Source organism: Rhinolophus sinicus, linkage group LG12 (genome assembly GCF_036562045.2).
Source record: "Rhinolophus sinicus isolate RSC01 linkage group LG12, ASM3656204v1, whole genome shotgun sequence".
Classification (NCBI taxonomy): domain Eukaryota; kingdom Metazoa; phylum Chordata; class Mammalia; order Chiroptera; family Rhinolophidae; genus Rhinolophus; species Rhinolophus sinicus.
Window position 1 is genome coordinate 55437638 of NC_133761.1, and position 21315 is coordinate 55458952.

The window sequence follows — 21315 nt, forward strand, 5'->3', positions numbered from 1 at the left end:
ACAGAACCTAGCACAGAGCCTGGCACTTTGTACTCATTAGGTAAAGGGTAGGGGTTAGTTACTCGCTGCGCACTTTGCCCCGTGGCCCAGCATCTTGAAAACGCCCCGTACTTCCTTTGGACTTCTGATACGGTATGGAAAGAGGTTCTGATCATTCCAGACGCAACTTGGGTTTCAGATAAGTCAGTAAATCCAGAAAGCCAGGAGAAATATCCTGGAAAATGACTGGCAAAGCCGGTGAAAAACTACAGCCACATCATAGCTTGCAGTGAATCTCAGAGCACCTGGTCTCGTGCACAGAGTAGGCACTAAATAAACAATCTATTGATTCTAATCCTGGTGTGCTAGGTGCACTGTTCACAGGTGTGATTCCAACGGCTTTAGAGCTGCAAGGAATGAATTACAGAGAGTTAGTCATACAACTACCATGTTTCCCAGAAAATAAGACCTAGCTGGACAATCAGCTCTAATGCGTCTTTTGGAGCAAAAATTAATATAAGACCCGGTCTTAGTTTACTATACTATAAGATCAGGTCTAATATAATATAATGTAATATAATATAATATAATAATACCGGGTCTAATATAATATAATGTAATGTAATGTAATATAATATAATACAACACCAGGTCTTATATTAATTTTTGCTCCAAAAGACATATTACAGATGATTGTCTGGCTTCATCTTATTTTCAGGGAAACACGGTAGCTAGTGACAGAACTAGAATCAGGTCTGCAGACTCCTAATCCAGGGTTCTTTCCACTACACCCCAACATGCTTACAGCTGTTTGGCTGTACCTCCAATTTGGAAATCAGATGCCTTTCAGTTGGAAGTGGGGAAACTAGAGCAAGTCCACTGGCTATTGACAAAATGGTCAACAGATCAGCATTTAATAGCCTCTGGGTCAAGACGGGCTACATACTTAGCTGCGCTAAGTGCAAAATGAAAATGTAGGGCTTCTTGTTAAAAAATTATTACTAATTTCAAGATAGTAACAGCAGAGCATTAAACCAGGTGTGAAGCCCTTCTGAGTACAGGACCCTGGGCAACTACAGGGGTTGCACACCTGTGAATACAGCTGTGCTCTGGGTATACTCTTTATCACATTCTCTTTTACTTAAGTATGTCTTCCAGTATAAATTCTCATTAAAGAAAATTTGGAAAATACAGAAATGAAAGAGATGAAACAAATACCATAGTCTGCCACTCTCAGATACCACCCATGCAATAGAGATATATTTCTAGCTCTGTGTTTTGCTTTTTATTTTATATCAAGCATTTCTTTTAATCGTTGCAATTATACTGTATAAATTTTTGTGACACCAAAACAATAAGATAATATCAAAGGAAAATTTGATAATTCAAATATTTTGATTCCCTTTAGGGATGATCCTATTGTTTTGTTTCTGCTGATTCGCACTTACAGAGTCCTACCTCCTTGTGTGTCTAGTAATTTTTTATTGTATGTCAAACATTGTTTTTAAAAGTTCTTTGTAGAAATTTGAGGTCTAAGATGATATTATCTTTCTTCAAGGAGGATTTTCTACTTCTTTTGCCAGGTGTCTGGGGAAAGAAGCACTCTAGAATTACCTTAATCCAAATTCAGGGTTTGAGATTTTTCTGGGCTAACCAGATGACTATGTTCTGGTTCACCCTTATTTATGTGGAACAATTTTTTTGGATCCCAGGCCAAAGCAGGTAAGTAATCAAGTCCCAAGCCATGGTGGTCCTTGAACTCTGACTTTTGCTCCCAGTTCTACAAAGCACTAAAAACACAGCTCAACTTCTCAGCTACCTCCTCCAGGCTAACAAATGCCCCTAGAGCAAAATTAGCCCCAAGTGCTAGGCTGACTTCTCTGGATTCCCAACCATTCTCAGAACTTGGCCCCAATAATCCCTTACTCTCTTGTTAAGTCTTTGATGCTTATAAGATGTTTTTGTATATCATTCCGTTTTTAAAATTGTGCTCAGTGGGAGGATTGATCTGAATTATCTAGCCCAGCATTACCAGAATTAGGAGTCTCTACATCAACAGAATATTTCAAACAAACAAAAAAATGACTCTATATCCTACCACTTTGACTTTCAAGTCTCCATCCATATCATACATAACCTCTATTGTTCTTGTCCTTTCCCCAGCCCTGCTTTATCTTTTTTTATCAGTTTTCAGCCTCCATAGGAACCACACAGCCATGTCTCTGAGGACTTGCCTCTTCTATGAGTCATCGACATGAAGCAGTGTATTGGTCACCTCTCCACCAGAACCCCGATCTCAGCCTCTTTCCAGTCTGCAGGAAATTGCTCTCTGCTTCCCTCTTGCTGTTGGCAAAGCCTCTCTCTCTCCTCTCCCAGAATCTCTCCAAAATCAGAAAGAACCTTTGACTTCCCAGATCTTCTACTTTCCACCTCACAATTTGTTCAGCCAATATTCATTAGTATAATAACGGCAGTGATTGTGATAATACTGAAGGATTTCTGTTCTGATTGGTAAATAGTATAACGATAATTGTAGCAAACAGTAAAATTAATAAATAATTAAAAATTCTAAATTAAGCTCATTCATTCAGGGTAATTGTCATAGGCTGTCACAAGGACCATTGATAAACAGGCCCCTCATATGCTCATTTATCACAAAGCACACCATGCTATTTACATCCTGGTTTATCACTCTACCAAAATCATGAGGGTGCCACTAATTCTAAATAGTTGTTACTTTAATTGTATTTGTGCACTGTAATTCTTGTGTGAGTGGTAAGTGTAGGGTTTCAATATTTATGAACTTAAGAATTCATAAATAAAATATTCAAAATGAACTCACAGAACAAAGAGAAAACCAAGGGTCGATATGCGTATTAATATTCCCTTTAAATATCACACTCCCCAATATTCTGAGTCTGCAGAGAATAATTAATAATGAAGTGCTGCTCAGAGAACCTTCTGATACTCTGCCAAACCCAAACAACCTGAACAGCTTTTACACTGTGCAAGAATCAGCCCAAAATCACACAACGCTTGTTATTTCTCCAGTACAAAATAATTTGATTATTTTAACAAAAAATATGAGTATTTCCTTGGTGCTAGGGATGTAAATATGGGAAGCAAATGGTGCTCAGAGTTGATTGTGAAAAGACTTAGATAGTCATCATGTGGCAATCACATTCTGCCAAAGTTCATGGTTTAATAAAAATTATAATTATCAATGAGAAAAACAATCAAAAGATTGGTTTCACGCAACAATGCATTTGAAAAGACAAAATCTTCTGAATTTAGAAATTTATATTTACTTTAACATAACTCATAAAATAGGAGGAAACATTTTGAAAATAAAAAAAGAATTTAGAGAATTAGCCTTAAGAAACAATATTCTGACAGCAATATCTATACTTTCTGTGGCTTTACAAGAAATAAGTGTTTCTTTGAAATCAATTTAATTCAACAATCAATAAAAGTAATTACGCATATAAGGATAAGTAAAAGAAACTATGTAGAAACAAAGAAATATGATACACCACTTGAAATAAACAAATTACACATTTTAAGAAAGCTATTAGAATATCTAGTAAATTATGTAAAATGACTGATGGCAAAAGTAAAAAGCATAATGAATTTTTAAGTTGTTTCTATTTATTAATTGCTGCAACTTTGCCAAATGATGTTTGCAAAGCTCCATGGATTATAAGTGATTAAAATTGAATAAAAACTAACCCAACTCATTAAAGATAATGTTCCACAAAAACACGAGGCCCAGACAACCCCCAGCTCTCCCATTCACGCAGCTGGGATGCCATACACGTGGGGAGGCCGTCTTGGCTCTTCCAGCCCCAAACCCATAGGCAACTGCAGTCAGTGTCGTGTGGAGCCGAGACTGCACCCAGCTGAGCCCAGCCGAGAGCGGGGTCATGAGCAAATAAAGCTGGCTGTTGTTTTAAGCAACTAAGTTTGGGGGTTCTTTTTTAGGCAGTGATAGATACCGGCAAACGTTCTTTATTCACCAAGTAATCTTTTTTAATTTGGTACCCACTGTGGACAGAACTCATGGCTTCCAGAAAGGGGAAGTGTCTAATGAAGCAAACTCCCCCGTAGCTTAGATCAGATACATCTCCAGATCCTATACCTCCTTTGACTCTAATTCCTACAGTCACCCATCACCCACTACAGACAAGCAGAGGCACAAAGGCTCTGGGGTCTGGGTCAGGGTGCAGTGTCCAGGCCACTTGGGCCAGGCTTGGGCGCCAGGGGCCACTTGTCTTATGGCTGCAGAGTACTTACTACACTGTTAGTTTGGGGTTTCTTTTTGTGATAAAATATACATGACATAAAGTTTACCATTGTAACCATTTTTAAGAGTTCCGTTCTGTGACATCAAGTACATTCACACTGACGTGCAACCAGCACCACCACCTGTCTCCAGAAATGTTTCATCTTCCTAAACTGAAACCCTGTACCCGTTAAACAATAACTCTCCCTCTCCCCTTCCCCAACCCCTGGCGAGCACCATTCTACTTTCTTTCTCTCTATGAATTGGACTACTCTAGACATCTTACATAAGTAGAATACCACCCTGCCTTATAATTCAACTCTACACGCCTATCTCCCTCTGTAAACTGGGAAGTCCTTGACATTAGACACTCTTTTTCATTCATCTCTGAATTATAATTACCCAGTGTCTGACATATAAGAAGCGTCCAATAAAGGTTCAGTGGGTGGATGGGTGGATGGATGGATGGACGGACGGACGGATGGATGGCTGATGGATGCACTTGTCACAGTCCGGTATCATAGTTGACTTAAACAAGTCTGCCCACTAGATAATAAGCAAATGCAGACAAGGCCCATGTCTACCCTTCACTTACTTACCTTAGAGGACTTACTACCCTCCAGGCACAACAAGCAGGGAACAGCCCATACCTGGAAGGAGCTCAGAATCTAACAGGGTTGCACAGAGCCGACTCGGACTTCAAGAAGAACAACGAGACAGGAGTGCAAGCACCAGGCTTCCGACGTTATGTATGTTCAATAGACAATTTTTCACTGAATTGAATCAGACGACAAGCTAGTCGGAAGCTTTGGGCTTAAATTCCCCCTTCCAAGCTGTGTTGACTTTTTACACAAGTCACTTCCTCTCCACATCCTTCGGATGTGTATCGCTTCTGACATGAAAACCAGGTATAACCCAGCTTGATCTGTGCAGTCAGGACGCAGCAAGTGCAGAAGCCACATTTTCACTAAAGTGGCAGATGGGGGGGGGGGGCAAGGGAGGGTCTCTAACCAGAGAACTGCCAGTTTTAGGGAGTCCTTGGGTTAGGGAGGCAGAGTAATGGGGTGTAGCTTCCTGCTTGTGTTCCTAGCTCGTCTTCATGTCGTCTTCCCTAGAAGTCTGCCTTCTGCAGAAATGAAGTGATTTCCCAATGATTAGCCCTGGTAAACAGTCACTGCAGACAGATCGCAAACAATGAGCCTTTGTTAGAAACCCCCCCCATCCACTTCTGGGCCCTGGCTCTTTCCACACCTGGAGATGTATCATCTATTTTAACAATACTGCTTAAGAGGCAGCTGTTGTGTCAGGGGAAAGCATCTTACTCAGAAACTGCTGAGCTTTTGGGGGCAGCTTAATGGTGCGTGCTGGAAATCTGAAATTGCCCACAGCCTCCCAACTGGAGGACTAAAACCCAGCTCCCCGGTTTGACCCCTTATCCTCCTAAAACCGTGGTAGTGGATGCCTCAATAGACAGGACTGGCGTTATTAATAACATGATAAGTCTGTGATGCCATTATTTTTTCTCTATTTGCCAATTCAGACAGGAAACTCGAGAGCCTGAGCTTTACCATCAGGTGTGAAATATTTTCCTGGCTTCCACGTGCTGTGAACATGTGTGCCATTCTTAATAACAATGGCAGGCACCCTGCAGAAAATCTGAGGCACTAAGTTTAGCCCCACAGCGAGTGAGTCTGCAACTCACAAGATTAATGTTGGGTCTAATTTTATGGGGTCTGAATATTACTGCTATGATTTCCTTTCCTGTCTGCGGCCCTCCCAGGCCCGAATCCAATGTGCCCTGAGAGTCCCTTGTCATCTTGTTTTCCACCCCTCTGTGCTCTACCAGAATTTCAGTTTTTAAAAGCTTTATCACTTACTTGTTCCGTTTTTCTCAGTTCGTTCCAAGGATGTTAGAAACCATTATAAAGGTCAGTGTCTGCACACATACACACCCGCGCACACTTGGAATGAAAGAAGCTCTTTTGCATTTGAACAAAAAGAAGTTCTTGGAGCTGCACGTGAACGACCAACAGGTATCTTATGATAACTCTCCTAGATCACGACAACAGCTGCGTCTGTGTTCTGTGGAAGTAGTTTCTCAGGAGTGGTTATTAATAATCAATGTTGACTGCGTGCTGGGTGCCAGAGCCCGGCAAGCGCTTGCCAGGCACTGTCTTCTTTCATTCTCATCTCTGCCAGGGGGTATCATCACCTCCATTTTACCAATGAGAAAACTGAGACTCAGAGAGGTCAGGTACTTGCCTAAGATCACACAGTAAAGAGCAGGATTCATACCCAGATTGATCTGACTCTAAAGCCTGAGCTCTAAACCCCCCTCACTGTACCCCAGAGCTGGAGGCCTAGAGGTGCTGGCTTCCTGGATAGAAATGGAAGGAACCCGGCAGCTAAGCCTCTGAGAATAAAAACGGGCTGTTTTACAGTTCAGTATCTGCGAGCTATAAAAACAGAAGCTCTCCAGTTGGGACTGCACCAAGCTTTCTGTCCTGGTATGCAGGGCAAGGAGTGGACACCTAGATAGTTGGCCCTGATTAGTCTGTGGTCTCTTCTGACCCTTTGAAACGGGCCTCCAAGACACCCATCTGCCCACTGAGACCAAGCTCCTCACCTCTACCATTGGTAAGGCCCAGAGGGACAGAGAAGCTAGGGAAGTTTGCCAAGGACACAAAGCTAGTAAATGGAAGGGTCAGGATTCAAACCCAGACAACCTGACCACAGAGCTGGCTCCCAAACCCCACACTTCACAAAGGGCCTGGACTAACGGCCCAGAACAGTGCCGATCATAAATGACTTCACAGTTCAGAGAGGATGGTGGATGGGAGAGAGGAGAAACGTAATGGAAGAGTTGACCTCAACCACACCTGTAAGAGCAGGTAGGATTTAGGGGAGTGAATGGGGTGCAGAGTGTCAACACGCATGTTATTTCATTGATCACTGAACAGATCTGTTTGGCTCTGAGTTAACACAGGAAGAAGATGGGAAGTATAATAGAAAGGTAGGGCTAGGGGCATTGAATGCCAACCTGGATGAAATAAAAACAAGTCCAAAAGAAGTTAGGGTCTACCTTTTCCAATTTGCCTCCCACATCATGTGTCCGTACATGTAACTGTAGGGAAGGAGCCATTTCTGCAGCAAGACCCCTATAAGTCTTACAGGGAAACGTAATGCACAATGAAGCCCCAGAAGTCACCAGGCCAGACACAGTGTCACAAATTCAGCCAGCACCCATCCCCTGGTAGGGGAGGGGAAGGGGAAGGTCCAAAGGCATGGACAGGGTACCTCTGGGGCACACATACACCCCCTGCTCATGGATAAGATGGAGAGCAGCCACAGCGAGAGGGTAGGACATTATAGGGGTAAAACAACCCAAATAATCCAATCATCCGAAAATCTTTTATAAGGTCATATAGTGGAACTTGGGCTTCAATTACTTATCCATTTATTCAATAAACATTTATTCATGGTCTAGTGTATGCCAAGTACTGTGTTGGCATTTGAAAGAAAATATTCTGATATACTGGTAATTCTCAAACATCTGAGCCCAACAGTAAGCCCACCGGCAAGGCCCTACTTGGGAAGATTTGGAACACCCTTCCCCTCCCTGGAAGCTGTGTGTGTGTGTGTTCTGAGTTTGAAATCTTTCCTCCTCCCCAAAACTCAAGTTGGGGACGGAAATGTCACTTTAACCTCCAGATCAGCCATCAGAGATAAAACTGTCCGGATGTCGACAAACATCCATGCAGAAAGCAGCCCGGACCGAACCCTCCAAGAGTTAGCATCGGAAAGAGGCTGCAGCCTACAGCTCAGCCAGGACAGAATCACTTCCGCCTGCACATAGAAAGTATGTAACTTACATTCCATTTAACCCCAGATATTCCATCTCATCTGAGGAAACTAAGCCACCGTGTTGATTCAGAATGTACTAAGGATGACCTGTTATACCCACAAGAGCCCTTGAACAGGAAATGGAGATGCTGGAAATTCAATGTCCTTCTGTGGCAGAGCCTGTGACTAACAAAGGACCCAGCATTGCCCCGACAACTATTCATTGGCCCTAATGTCCAGGCAAAGGTGAAGCAAAAGCAGATCCAAACTTGGGAAAGGAAGTTCTGACCGGGGCATTTGGGGATTTTCTGATCAGCAATAATTGTGCTCACTTAGCCACTTTCATCTCCAAAGCTCAAGCCTTTAATCAATTTCTCACAGTGATCTAGAAGGTTGATCCCCTGTAAAATGGCTCAAAAAAAAAAAGTGGGTCAGAGAGAAGCGAGTGGCTTGGCTCAAGGCTTGATGCTAAATCAGACTCGGAATTGAGAACAGAAGTTTCTAGGGCCAGACTGTACTCTCACAATAGGTCCCATAGCCTGAGAAGCCTGCCACCAAAATCCCAAATCTTTTTTTAACTCCTAGAATCAGCACCATCAAGTAAGAGCTAAGAAATAAGTTAAGTGTCGCCTAGTGCTGCCAGCAAAATGAAATAAGTGCAAAAATCTAGTTAATTACTCAGGACATGTTGGCAGACACCTCTGCTTGTCAAATTCCTGGTTGTCTGAATGGTTATTTACATCTGAATTAATTTGCACTGTGGGAGTTTTAAATATGATTTTTTTTTAAGTAGCAGCAAAGATCCTACCAGAAACTATGCTGTTTCCAAAGACTTCCTCTCTGATTTATTCCCAGACATAGGGGACCCCGCCATTTCTCTTGCGCTCAGAGAGATCCTAAGTGGGAATTCTCACTCAGACATCATAAGTGGCGCCACTGTCATGCCCCTGGCTCCTCCTGGACCCCGGCCCTGCTCCCTGGACCTCACACTCTTGCAGTGTGTGCAGGTTCAAGGTAAAGGCCCTGGGAAAATCTGAACAGTCTTTAAAACTTGAAAAGAAATGTGTGAAGGTGGTCAACAGTTCCGGTCCTGGAAGTACACAGTTCCGGTTGTAAGATAAGTAAGTTCTGAGGATGTAATGACTCCAGTTACAACGCAATATTGTGCACTTGAAAGTTGCTAGGAGAGTAAATCTTAAAAGTCCTCAGCACAAGAAAAAAAAATTTGTAACTACGTGAGGTGGTTGATGTTATGGTGGTAATGATTTTGCAATCTATCAAATCCTTTTGTTGTACACCTTAGACGAATACAATGTTATACGCAATTATATCTCAATAAAACTTGAAAATTAATTTTTAAAACATATATTGAGGAAAAATAAAAGGAAATATTACTTACACATTTTGAATTTTTTTTCATTCATTCAACAAATACTTAATAAGAACATACTATGTCATTGTCACATGAGGTCCTGGGGACAGAGATATTTGAAGATCTACCACATCATCTCTACCCACAAGGAGTTCATGGCCAGTGGAGGAAACAAACACAGAAAATGGTACATATTTAGGGGTGGAGTGGAACTGAGGTTGTGTTTTATATACTAAAACTCGAATATGCAAAAATTATAAACATATTTTCTGTAATTATTCTTATCTTGTACTCAATCTCCAATGATGACACACACAAATCTTAAATTTCCCAATAGAAAATAACTTGCGCTCTTCTAAGTTAGAAACGTTTCTTTCAGGTAAATATTTACTCACTTTCCAAGTTCAAATCCCCATCAGTTCTGCTTCCCCTTTCCAAAGGAGCAGAATTGGGATTTTAATTGGGAAGGAAGTGGAGAGAGGTGGTACAGGCTGAATATAATGCGCTTCTGGTGCTGTTCATACAAATGAACACTTATTGGTCTGTACCAGGGGAAGCCAGCGTAGCTGGGGGCCTTTCCTGACCTTTGGAGACAGATGTGGTTTCCCATTCCTAAGCATGTTCCTTGGGCCCCTCCTCATAGACTTCATGCCAGGCCAACCCACGTTGACTTTTCTGAGATTCCCATGTTCTTGTCTTACACTAAGGCTGAGGAAAATGCCACAGTCCACTGGGCCCCAAACTAGGAACATTTCAAAGAAACAAATTACACTACCAAGAAATGCTTCATTTTGTTCAAAATGGTCACTGCAAATCAAAATGCTGAATCATGTAGCCAAAAAGAAAAATCACATGATTTGATGCGTCTGTTCATCAAATTCAAGTTTTGCAATTCTGATGGCTGCAATGTGAATATTTTTACCAGCCTTTGTTCCATGACAAAAAGGATCAGCTTCCCAAAAAGGAAGGGTCTACATCAGCACTTTCGCTGCCTTTTAATGAAACATTGTCTGTTCTGGCATAAAGGGCTTGTGATCGAACCAGTTATTTATTTTTTCTGTTCCCCAAAGAAGACTTAATTCCAACTTGTTCAAGATCAGGAAATACCTTGCTATCTTCACCACCACCAGACATAACACTGTCTCTGAGTCTCCCATTATTCTAAGGACGTTCAAGGGCAAATTAGACGTGCAGTGTTTATGCGGACTGTTCACCTCTAGGCAATAAAAACTTGAGGGTTTTTTTCTAGTGCCTTTGCTCTGTATATTATAACTCTTTTGAGGGAGAGATCTGGACACAAATGAAGCTGGAAATTATAATAAAAGAGCTTTTAAAACTTTAATAATGATGGTAATGTCAGCAATGACAGTGTATAAAACTCTCCTTTTACAAAATTGTCCACAAAGATCTTAAAGAACTATGTTGTCTGTGAATTGTCTCCCAGGAAAGGGCTATGAGTGAGGTTACCGCAGTCATGAGTGAGATGAGCCCAGCACGTGCCGACCCAGAAGATCCACAGAGAGCAAGATACGGTTCAGAGTATTACATACATTGGAGCAGGCATGCTCTAATAGCAACTCATGTCCTCGTTTTTGTGTTTTTTTACAAAGTCTTTCAAATTGAATCCTTCTTTTTAATTTCTATTGCCACCACCATAACCCCAAGTTCCGTTACATCAAAAGTAGGCTATTGCAATCACCTCCCGTTTCAGGGTTTTTTTAACCAGAGAACACCACAAAATTTGTTCAAGAGCTTTTTCCAAATACGGATTTCTTGGGCTCCACACCAGAGGTCCTGAGTCACATGGTTGGGGTGCCAGACCAGGTATTTTAAAATGTCCACGGGTGATTCTGAAGTGCATCTCTGATGAGGAATCACTAACCCAAACAACCTGGTCTCTAAACCCACCTCCACCATTGCATCCCCCCTGCCCCCAGTGAACGGCCCTAAAGCATCTCTTTGAGGACTTGCAAAGTCATCCAAAATTCCCAGCAATGAACGGGATAGTTGATAGTTGGCTCTCGCCCACTGATCCCCATACGCAGTTCAGATCTGATCCCTCACTCTTCTGCAGCGTGGCCACACTGGTCCCCTGCCTGGCTGGCATCTGCATCCTTGAGCTGGGACTCACGCCATCCCCCACCCTGGCATGTCCCCAGCACCCCAACACACATCATCCATCACTCCCTGACAGACATTCTTAGTTCTTCGAGACTCACCTCAAGTCCAGCCTCCAGGAAACCACCTGTCGTCACTCCTAACTCCGTGCACTGCCAGGAACTTCCCTCTGCCCTCGGAATTCTTACAGCGCTTCGTGTGCACCTGGGGAAGGGAAGTACATCATACAATGGAGCGGGAATGTCTAGGAGCACAGACTCAAGGGACCCAGAGCAATCGCTTTAAAATATAGTGTCTTTTAAATGTGTATATGTGACTTTTGAATTCTCCACGATCTATTTATGGAACCCACCAACCCTCCAAGAAGACATGCTATGTTTATAGTTGCCCCCAACACATGCTGTGTACACCAGGGATCCATCAATTGAAGTCATGTGGCTGAGAAACATGGAGAGAAGACTCAATAACGATGTCTGAAATAACGACTAGATAAATGAAAAAATAAAGTCAAAGTTTTCTCTACTCCACCGTTAAGTAGGCACACGTCAGCTGCTGACCTTGAAGCTTGCAGACCCAACCACTTCAGGATTCAGAAAAACGAGGCTTCTGGAACACCTTTAGATTCCTATGCATGTCACTTAGGGTCCCCTCGCCTGAGCTCAACAGGCTTTGCAAAATATGTCTTCCCCCCACACACTCTCCCTCTCCAAGAGGAATTGGGTGAATCAAGTTTCTCACATTTCATGACTTACATATATAAGAAGGAAATTCTGCAGTGGTTCATCCAGGTATGTTTCACCCCAGATATTTCACTATCCATCACCACTATTTTAGATTAAACACTAGTTGGTAGCTACATCGGGGTGGAAAAAGTATGTGTTTTGCTCTTTTCTATTTTTAGGTAGCGTGCTTGTCACAACCAAACCCTATGAAAGAAAAGCCTGACCGCATCTATCTCTACCTGTATATCTGCTTCTAAAACGTTATATTAATACACTAACATACTTTAAGGCCTGGCCACCTATGGCTATCTATCAACTATAAAGAGCAGTTAAAAGAAATAAACCCACGAACAGCTGGAGGAGGCACAAAGAGATAAGATAAAAGAAACCCCAGGCTCTCAGCGTATCAAAGCCAAAAAGGCACACGGTATGTTAATTCTACCGATGAAAATTCATAGAGCACCCAGAGAAGAACGAGCTTCCCCAGCCCTGCCACACCCCCTCTGCCCAATTACTGCTGTCGGTGCTCATTCCCATTATGTGCACACCTGCCCCTGTCATCTTTATCTGTCATCTGTACAGATAAAGGCTTAGTGTTACAAGCTGGCATATCCAGTCTGCTGCCGATGAAGTCAGAAGGTATCCAGGGCGTGCGGCACCAGCTACCTCCTCTCCAGGCTTCCAAGTCCTCCGTACAATACCTCCTATACTGTAATTTCGATACGAACAGCCTGTCTCTCAAATTCCAGGCTTATGAGTGACTCACATGTTATCCTTAAAGATCCTTAGCAAAGCAGATGAGCTCAATATGACCTGAACACATCATCTTTCAAGAAAAGAAAAATGATGCCTGTCAACTTTAAAAAGCCAACCAGTTGATAACAAAATCATGGGCTCCGAAGAATGACAATTGATTTTTAGCCCCATCATGCAAACTGGAGCACTGTTTTCAAGAGTATCGTGTTTCCCCGAAAATAAGACCTAACCGGAAAATAAGCCCTAGCATGATTTTTCAGGATGCTCGGAATACAAAATAAGCCCTACCGTATTTCCCCAAAAATAGGAACCGGGTCTTATACTAATTTTTGCTCCAGAAGACGCATTAGGGCTTATTTTATATTACGAGCATCCTGAAAAATCATGCTAGGGCTCATTTTTTGGTTAGGTCTTATTTTTGAGGAAACACGGTAGCACAATTTACTTCTCTTATGTCCACGTTAGGAGGTAATCCACATGCTTTGGGCTTCTCATAGTCTGAAGAGCAATGAGTGTTTTGTTATGCTTCTGATTATTATTTGCACCAGTCTACTAGTCAAAATATAAGCTTAGATTAACAGATAGTAGTCTGTGAAAGGCAGACACAAAAGTAAAAGGTTTTTAAACAAGGAGTAGGGGGAGTAAAAGAACTAAAGCAATGATTTCTAATCTTTTCCCTATGATGGTGCCTCTTTTATTTCAAGAAATCTTATGGCTTTGGTTAGATGGCAGACTAAACACACTCATCAGCCTCTGTTCCCACCAAAAAAAAAAACCCACAAAAATGGAAAAGAGACTTGTGGTAGCAGAGAGAACAGGATAAAGATAACCACACAATGATGGAAACTGGAGAGCAGATGGGTGGGCAGTGGCTCAGTTACAAGACCGACGGAAGCTGAATCCTAAAGCAAGTGTAGGCACCTTCGGGAATGGAGGTGAAGTGGGGGCTGAAAACGGGGACCTGACTGACAGTCTGTGTAAGGGCCAGTTAGACCCCACACCCTCGTTCCCTCAGCATTGCCTCTGCTGAAGACCAGAGGCTTACTCTCCAGAAGCGGCAAAAAGGCAGGACACCAGGAGCAGCTGAGCATAGGGGAGCACATTAAAAATAAGAGGGGGATGAGTTAGAGGCTTACAGGCTGCATTTCGAGCTTCTCCCCCCACCTCAGGCCCACCTCCAACTCAGTTCCTAGACACGGTTGCTCAGACTTTTACTCCTTAGGAGACCGGAGGAGCCTGCCCCGGCTATAGCCCAGGTAGTATCTAAAATTTACGAAGAATTCCTACAAACCTCTAAGCAAAAGACATAGATCCCTATAGAAGCAGGTTTGCTCCTCACAGAAGAAATATAAACAGCCACAGCCAAATGAGATATGCTCAACCTCATTTGTAATGAGGGAAAAGCAAAATTAAGCCCACAATGAGATACCACTTTTCACACCTACCAGATTGGTAAAAGTTAGGGGGTTTGACAAAATGAAGCATTGACTCTGGTGTAGAAAAACCAGAACACGTGCACACTGCCAGTGCAGGTGAGAACTGGTACAAGCACTTGGAAAGCCACTTATTACCTAGCAAGAGTGACGGTGCACATACCCCACGAACGAGTGGTTCCACAACACAAGTACACCCCAGAGCTCCTGTGTACGTACACCAGGGGACACATATAAGAGTTATTATGGAAATGGAGACAATTCAAGGGTCCATCCGCAGTAAAGCAAATAAACGCACTGTGGTGTATTCCTACATTACGACAGAGAAAAAGAACCAGTTACAGTGACTCACGACATGGATACGTTTCACAAACAAACATTTGAGTGCAAAATGCAAGCAGCAGGAGTGAGTCCATTTCTATAAAGGCCAAAACCATGCAGAACTACACAATATACCACTTTGGGATATAATGAAAAGTGGAAAGGATATTTTAAAAAGAAAACAAATGATAAACACAACATTGAGGAGAAGAGCTTCATCTGAGGAGAGAAGGAGGCTGGCCTCCGGGGAAGGACATTTCAGAGGAAAAGCTGAACACAGGTGTCAACTTGATTCTAATTCTGCACACGTCACATGTATTTTAGGAATATCCTTTTGAGGCTATTCAGTATTTAGTCCAAACGATTAAATGACTAAGTAAAACGCACAGCGTGGTGGCTGACATATGCTCGGTGCCCATTCTTCTCCTAATTCTTGTTTCACTATAAATACTCCAGAACAAATTTGAGGGAAACTAAATAGCGGCTCTCTCACAACTCCAATACTTTTCGGTAGATTGAAGAACGCCACAGGATTAGATTCCAGGTCTGCTCAAAGTCAAGGACTAACACGTCTGCCCCACCCTGGCTCCCAGCCTTGCACTACCACCCTGGTTCTTTGTGCCAACGTTACTGAAAATAAACATCTAACAGGGTTTCATCCTTTCCCCCACGTTCATTTCTTTTTTTAACTAGAAAATATTCCCTTTGTGAAACCATTATGAGAGAAGCCACAGCCCGACAGTGGAAGAAAATAAAAATGGAGGCACGGTGGATGCCTGCCAGCCGGCACACACTGTCCCACCTTCGTGCTCCAAATCATTACATGGTTTATCACCGGCAGAAAAGGAGTCAAGATAATGGTTTGCTCAATGCCTGCCTTGGATTATCCTCTGGCCCAAATGTTATAAATCCCTAAATCAATTTGAAAACATCTGTCACACAAAAGAGCCCCAAAGCAAAGAGTTACAGGTAATAAAGGCTCTGATACTGGTCTTCTCCCTACAGCTTTGCTTTTCTCCTTCCATCACCATAAAGCAGTTTGGGGGTGGGGAACAAAGACATACAAGGTCTTATTATTTCATCCAAACAGACTTCAGAGAAGTGGCATCCAGTTATGATATAGAGACAAACAATAGAATTTCTGAGTTAATTAAATTGAAGAGGAGAAAAAACCAGGCCAGGGAAGGACTTTCTCACTGGTAGTCTAGAAGGAGGAGGAAGTGAACGAGGGAGAGGGAAAGAAAGGTGAGCTGGCAGTGGGAGGACATGACAACCGAGAGGTTCATTCATTCGCTCAGTCATTCAGCACCTACTGTGTGCCGGGTTCTATGCTGGAGAAAATAAACACAGTCCCTGCCTCGGGGAGAACACAGCTTATCAGGGAAAAGAAAGCAGCCAATGAGTGATATGTGGTGTGACAGAAGCAGGGGCTGGTATGGGAGCACATAGCACCGGGCTTAGGGGCTCAGGGCTCAGGAAAGCCTTCCCAGGGGAGCACCACTAACCTCAGACTCCAAGGAGCAGTAGGAGTTACCTGACATGGGGGGGTGGGAAGGGAGGGAGGAAGCGGGGGCAGAAAGCCCCAGGCTGCAGAACTGCAGGTGCAGAGGCTCAGGGGACAAACATCGAGTACAGGAGGTGGACACTGGAGGAAAGGGCTTGGAGCAAAGAAGGCAAGAAGGGCAGGGTGGGGTTCAGGCTCCCCAGGACCAGAAAATGTTCAGCCTTATGCTTAAGAGCAGAGCCTCGTGGTACATGCACCAGGTCTACATTTCCCACTGTGCCTTGCACTCTTGCAACAAGAACACACTTGGCTGCAGACATGATGCCGGCTAGCAGATACGGCTGTGGCATGACAGTGACTTGGGGTATACAGCTGGACAATAAAAACTGAAACTACAATTACAAGACTTGTTTAAAATTTTGCAGGAAAAAACATTTGCAGTGACCTCCCCCACCATCTGCCATCCCCTCACACACACACTCAGGTCTACTGCTCTCAGAAACTCCCCCATTGTATATTAAGAGGAGCCTCCAAACACTGCAAAATCATTTTGGGGAAATGGTTACCAGTTTTATACCTGCCTTCCGTTACTGAGAAAACCTCTGATGAATTGGATCAACTGGACTTTTCATGCCCAAATCTGCTCACACATAGCCACAGGGGCTAGGATGTGGTGGGCTGTGTCTGCCGACCACTTGTTTAGTCCTAAACCATCCCACCCCGCACCCCTGTCCAGCGCCACCGCTGCTGTAGACTCTCCGAGCCAGGGACCTGTCAGGAACCAATGGAGCCGTATGCAACACACTGGCGTGCATTTGCTTCAACTAGAATTATTTCTCCTGGTAGAGAGGCGTCCTGGTGTAAATCAGAGCAGGCAATCCCACTCAGGTGCGTGGACCAGGCAGCAGGTGGAGTGCTGTGAGGTGGCTCTGCCATCTGCTGTTTAGAAGGAAGGGCTCACACATCCCCCCCGACTTCCCCGCTGCCCATTCACTCCAGACTTTCCAGACCAAACCAAGCAGTAAAACCTCCATTCAATTCCATTCAGCCCCTCTGGTCACATGGGTCCATTTTGTGATTTCTTGCCCTCTTCCAATTCCCTCTTGACAATCATTTTGGCCTGATCTGACCAGGATAAAAATGCTGGGTTGTCACCGGACAGGGGTTGAGAGTGGGAAGCAGAGAAAATTTATGCTGTAATTTGTCTTGAGGTTATGGCCTTCTGTCTAGAGATGGTCCTGATAGAAATAATAATGGATTATGTTCCTAAAAATATTTAATGTCATGGTGAAAGCTAAATTGGTCTCTATTTTTGTCATCTTAGAAAACCAGAGACACATTCCAAACTGGTAGGGATTGTTTCTTGTGCCACCAGTGCTTTGCCATAGCAGGCATTTAGATACATGTATCGATGCTAGATGACGGATAATCAGTACCAGAGTCTGCACGTTTAGAAAAGGAGGTTTCAATAAACCAAAGGCCTAAAAGTACAAGCATGGACTACCCCACACAGGGCACCCCACCATGTGACTGCTCAAGGGAGCCCATTGTCAAATCTAACATAAATATGACTCACGTCCCATAGACCCTTTCAATGCGGGTGACTATCCCCTGTTGGAAAAACATATATTCATCCTATAGATTTTGTTTGAGATTCTGTCCTCTCTGTGGGAAGATAGTTGGAGACATCACTCAGTAGCAGACACTTGGGGACCAGATGGATGGTGAGCAAGAGGCTATTCTCAATCCAGGGCCAACAAGAAAGCCTGAAGCCAGAGCCCAAATTTAGTTTGAAACCTGGTCCCCAACAGTATAAAGTTAGAAACTCTCTTGAACCATCTGGCTCTTTTAAATAAATACCTGTCTGTTCAATCCTAGCATGGAAAGAAAACTCAAAGGCTAGCTCCCTTTCCAGACACAACGTCTGTGCCACCAACAGTACCCAGCAGGGGGATGCTTCGCAGGCACTAGCTGACTGTGTCTGTATTCATGGCTGTCAGTCCTAAGGATCTTAAAGTTCTTTGGAATCTCTCTGATCCCACAACTCTTTCACTCTTCTCTTCCCTCCACCAAATTCTTTTTTCATTATCCTACCTGAGGCTAGCGCACGCACACACACACACACACACACACACACTGTATCCCTATCTAAAATATGTCAATGTGCCATTGTCCTTCTGCCAATCCACCCACATGCTCTTTTCTTCTCACTGACCTACATCTCTCCACTTTCTATGATCTTTCTCTCTCCTTCTTTGACAGTGATACAATTCACCTGTAACCCCTAAGTATCAACATTTCACCTATCTCTGTGAAGTCACCATCCCTAAGCATCGTGAAAGATGCTGTCACCCAAGCAAACCAATGCTGCCTCTCAGTGAACCCCCCATTTCCAACCATCACATGGCCTGAAGCCACCACACAGGGGCTTTCCATGTGCTAACCCTACCCTGATCTACTACCTTGACTAACGGTGGCCCAACCTGACCAATTTCTTCCATTGAATCTTCAGCCCTTGGAAACAGAAGTGAAGGAACACGGTCTGGTGTGGGAGGGTTGGCAGTGGAACTGAACTACAGGAAAGGAGAGAAAAACAGGACCTCCTGTAATTGTTCCTCTTGTCTCTCCTAGCCAGAAACCATGTAAAAGACTAAGTGAGATCATGTGCAAACACACTCAGCAAACTGTTAAAGCCCTATACAAATGTAACTCCGCGTTGTTCTTCATTCTTTCCACACACAAGGAAACCCCCACTTAACGAACAGAGAACTGCTGTCAGCCGTGGTTCCTTTGATTGAGCTCCATCTCCAGGGGGATTCAGTCTCAACCCTAGAAACATCTTCAACTCTGCCCTTTCCCATGCCTTTCACATTGTCAGGCACAAGTTTCCCTTCCCTCTTCTTTCAGAAAGTCCTTATCTAGTCTCTTTTTCCCTGAACTTAGCCCAGCCCTGTGTCACCTTGACACTAAGTATGACTCTCTCTCTCACTCTAGGATCTGCCCAAGAAGGAGATGCCAAGACAGGATTAGACAAGCAAGATGTTGGCTGGGGGAGATGCCTGTGGAAGATAAAGAGGGAGGCGGCAGGGAGAGCCTCCAGACCACAGTGCAGGTCTGACAACTGCGAGAGGCGGAAGGACGATCGGGTAGGAAGAGCCTCAGACCGCAGCGCAGTCCTGAGAAGGTCTCAGTTGACCATGGGTAGTCTCCGATCAAAGGTCCTCGCTGGATGAGTCCCACATGGAGCAGAAATGGCCTGGTTTTGGTGCCCTCACCATCTTCAATCACTCAGGGGACAGACAGAGGAAGCGCAGCCTCGGAAAAAAATTAATATTAGAGTAACGGGGGAAAGATAATCTTCTCAATAAAGGTACCAGTCAACTGGATATACATAAGGAAAAAACTGAAACTTGGCTTCCTTTCACACCGTTCACCAAAATCAGTTCCACGTGAATTATAGAGCTAAACATGAAAGACAAAAATATAGAAAAATATGAATGACCAAAAAAAATTAAATGTTTTTAGAAAATAATACAGGAGAATGTATTTGTGACCAAGAAAGGAAACCTACAAACCTTAAAAGAAAAGAGGGATTAATTGGAATATATTAAGAACTTTTATCAAAATGAAGAACCTCTGTTTTGATAAATACAAAAGAATGAAAAAGCAAACCAGAGTGGGAGAATGTAGTTTTAACACATGTAACCCATAAGTAGGTCATAACCATATAACCAGGGCTCATAACCAGACTATACAGAAACCACTAAAAGTCAATTAAAAATAAAACAACAACAGAGAACCCAGTAGAAAAAAGGGGAAGATATTGGAACCCACAAAAGAAGATATCCAAATGGACAATAAACATATGAAAAGGTGCTCAATGTCATTAAATAATGAGGGACATACACATTAAAACCACAATGATTAAGTGAAATAAGTCAGAAAGAGAAAGACAAATACCATATGATCTCACTTATATGCGGAATCTAAAGAAAAGAATAAGTGAATGAACTAATCAGAGACAGTTTTGGAAACATGGAGGAAAAACAGAGGGTTGCTAGAGGGGCGGGGGGGTGGGGATAAGGGGAAGGTGAGAGGTTTTGGGAACGTACAGAGGGATAGTGGATGGGGGGAGGGGGGTTCACACAGTGTGAGGGATATAAATGATAAACGTCTAAGTTTTGCTTTGTCTTGTGCACCTGAAACTAATAAAAAAAAAAAAAACCCACAATGAGAGCTCACTAGACACTTGCTTGAATGGTTAAAACTAAAAAGTCTGGTAACAGCAGTGCTGGAAAGAATTTGGAGCAACAGAAGTTCCCGTGTGTTACTGAAGGGTGTTCAAAATGGTTCCACCACTTTGGAAAACTGTTTGCAATATTGACTTGGACTCCTCGGTCTGCAAGTACCTAGCAGTGGCATTACATAACATATAACATGTACACCAAAGACATGGAAAAGAATGTTCACAACAGCATTGTTAGTATGAAGCAAATGTCCACCAAGAGTAAAAAGTGTAGGTAAATTGTGGTAATTTCATTCCGTAACATACCATAGTAAAAATTAATGCATCAAAGCTACACCCAACAGTATGGATGAATTTCACAAATACAATGTTGAATGAAACGTGCTCTATGAGGACATAAAGTTCAAAAACAGGTGAAACTAGCCAAAAGCCATTTGGTGTTGAGGGATTCATCCTTAAGTGGTAAAACTACTGTAAAAGAAAAAAAAAAAACAGGAAAGACGTGATAAGCACAAAAGTCAGGCCAGTGGCTGCCTTTAAGAGAGGAAAAGGGGGTAGGAAGATGGCTGCAGGGGCTTCTGTGATGCTGGCAACAGTCTGTTTGGACCTGCGTATTTGCTTTATAATACTTTGGAAAAAAACCTGTTACTTTTATGTATTTTTAAAATTTATGTTATATTTCACAACTTTTTGAAACATTTTAAAAAAAGAGCGAAACCATCTTGATAGACCTAGCTCC

General features: G+C 43.1%; 1 protein-coding gene across 2 annotated transcripts in view; it reads right to left on the bottom strand.

Annotated features, from left to right (window-relative positions):
* CNIH3 (cornichon family AMPA receptor auxiliary protein 3) overlaps positions 1-21315 on the bottom strand; it is a 166757-nt gene that overhangs the window by 86100 nt on the left and 59342 nt on the right. For both annotated transcript variants that reach the window (XM_074316949.1, XM_074316950.1), the window contains one exon: positions 11696-11798. In XM_074316949.1, coding sequence (XP_074173050.1) covers positions 11696-11798 — 103 coding nt within the window. The remainder of the gene's footprint in view (positions 1-11695; positions 11799-21315) is intronic.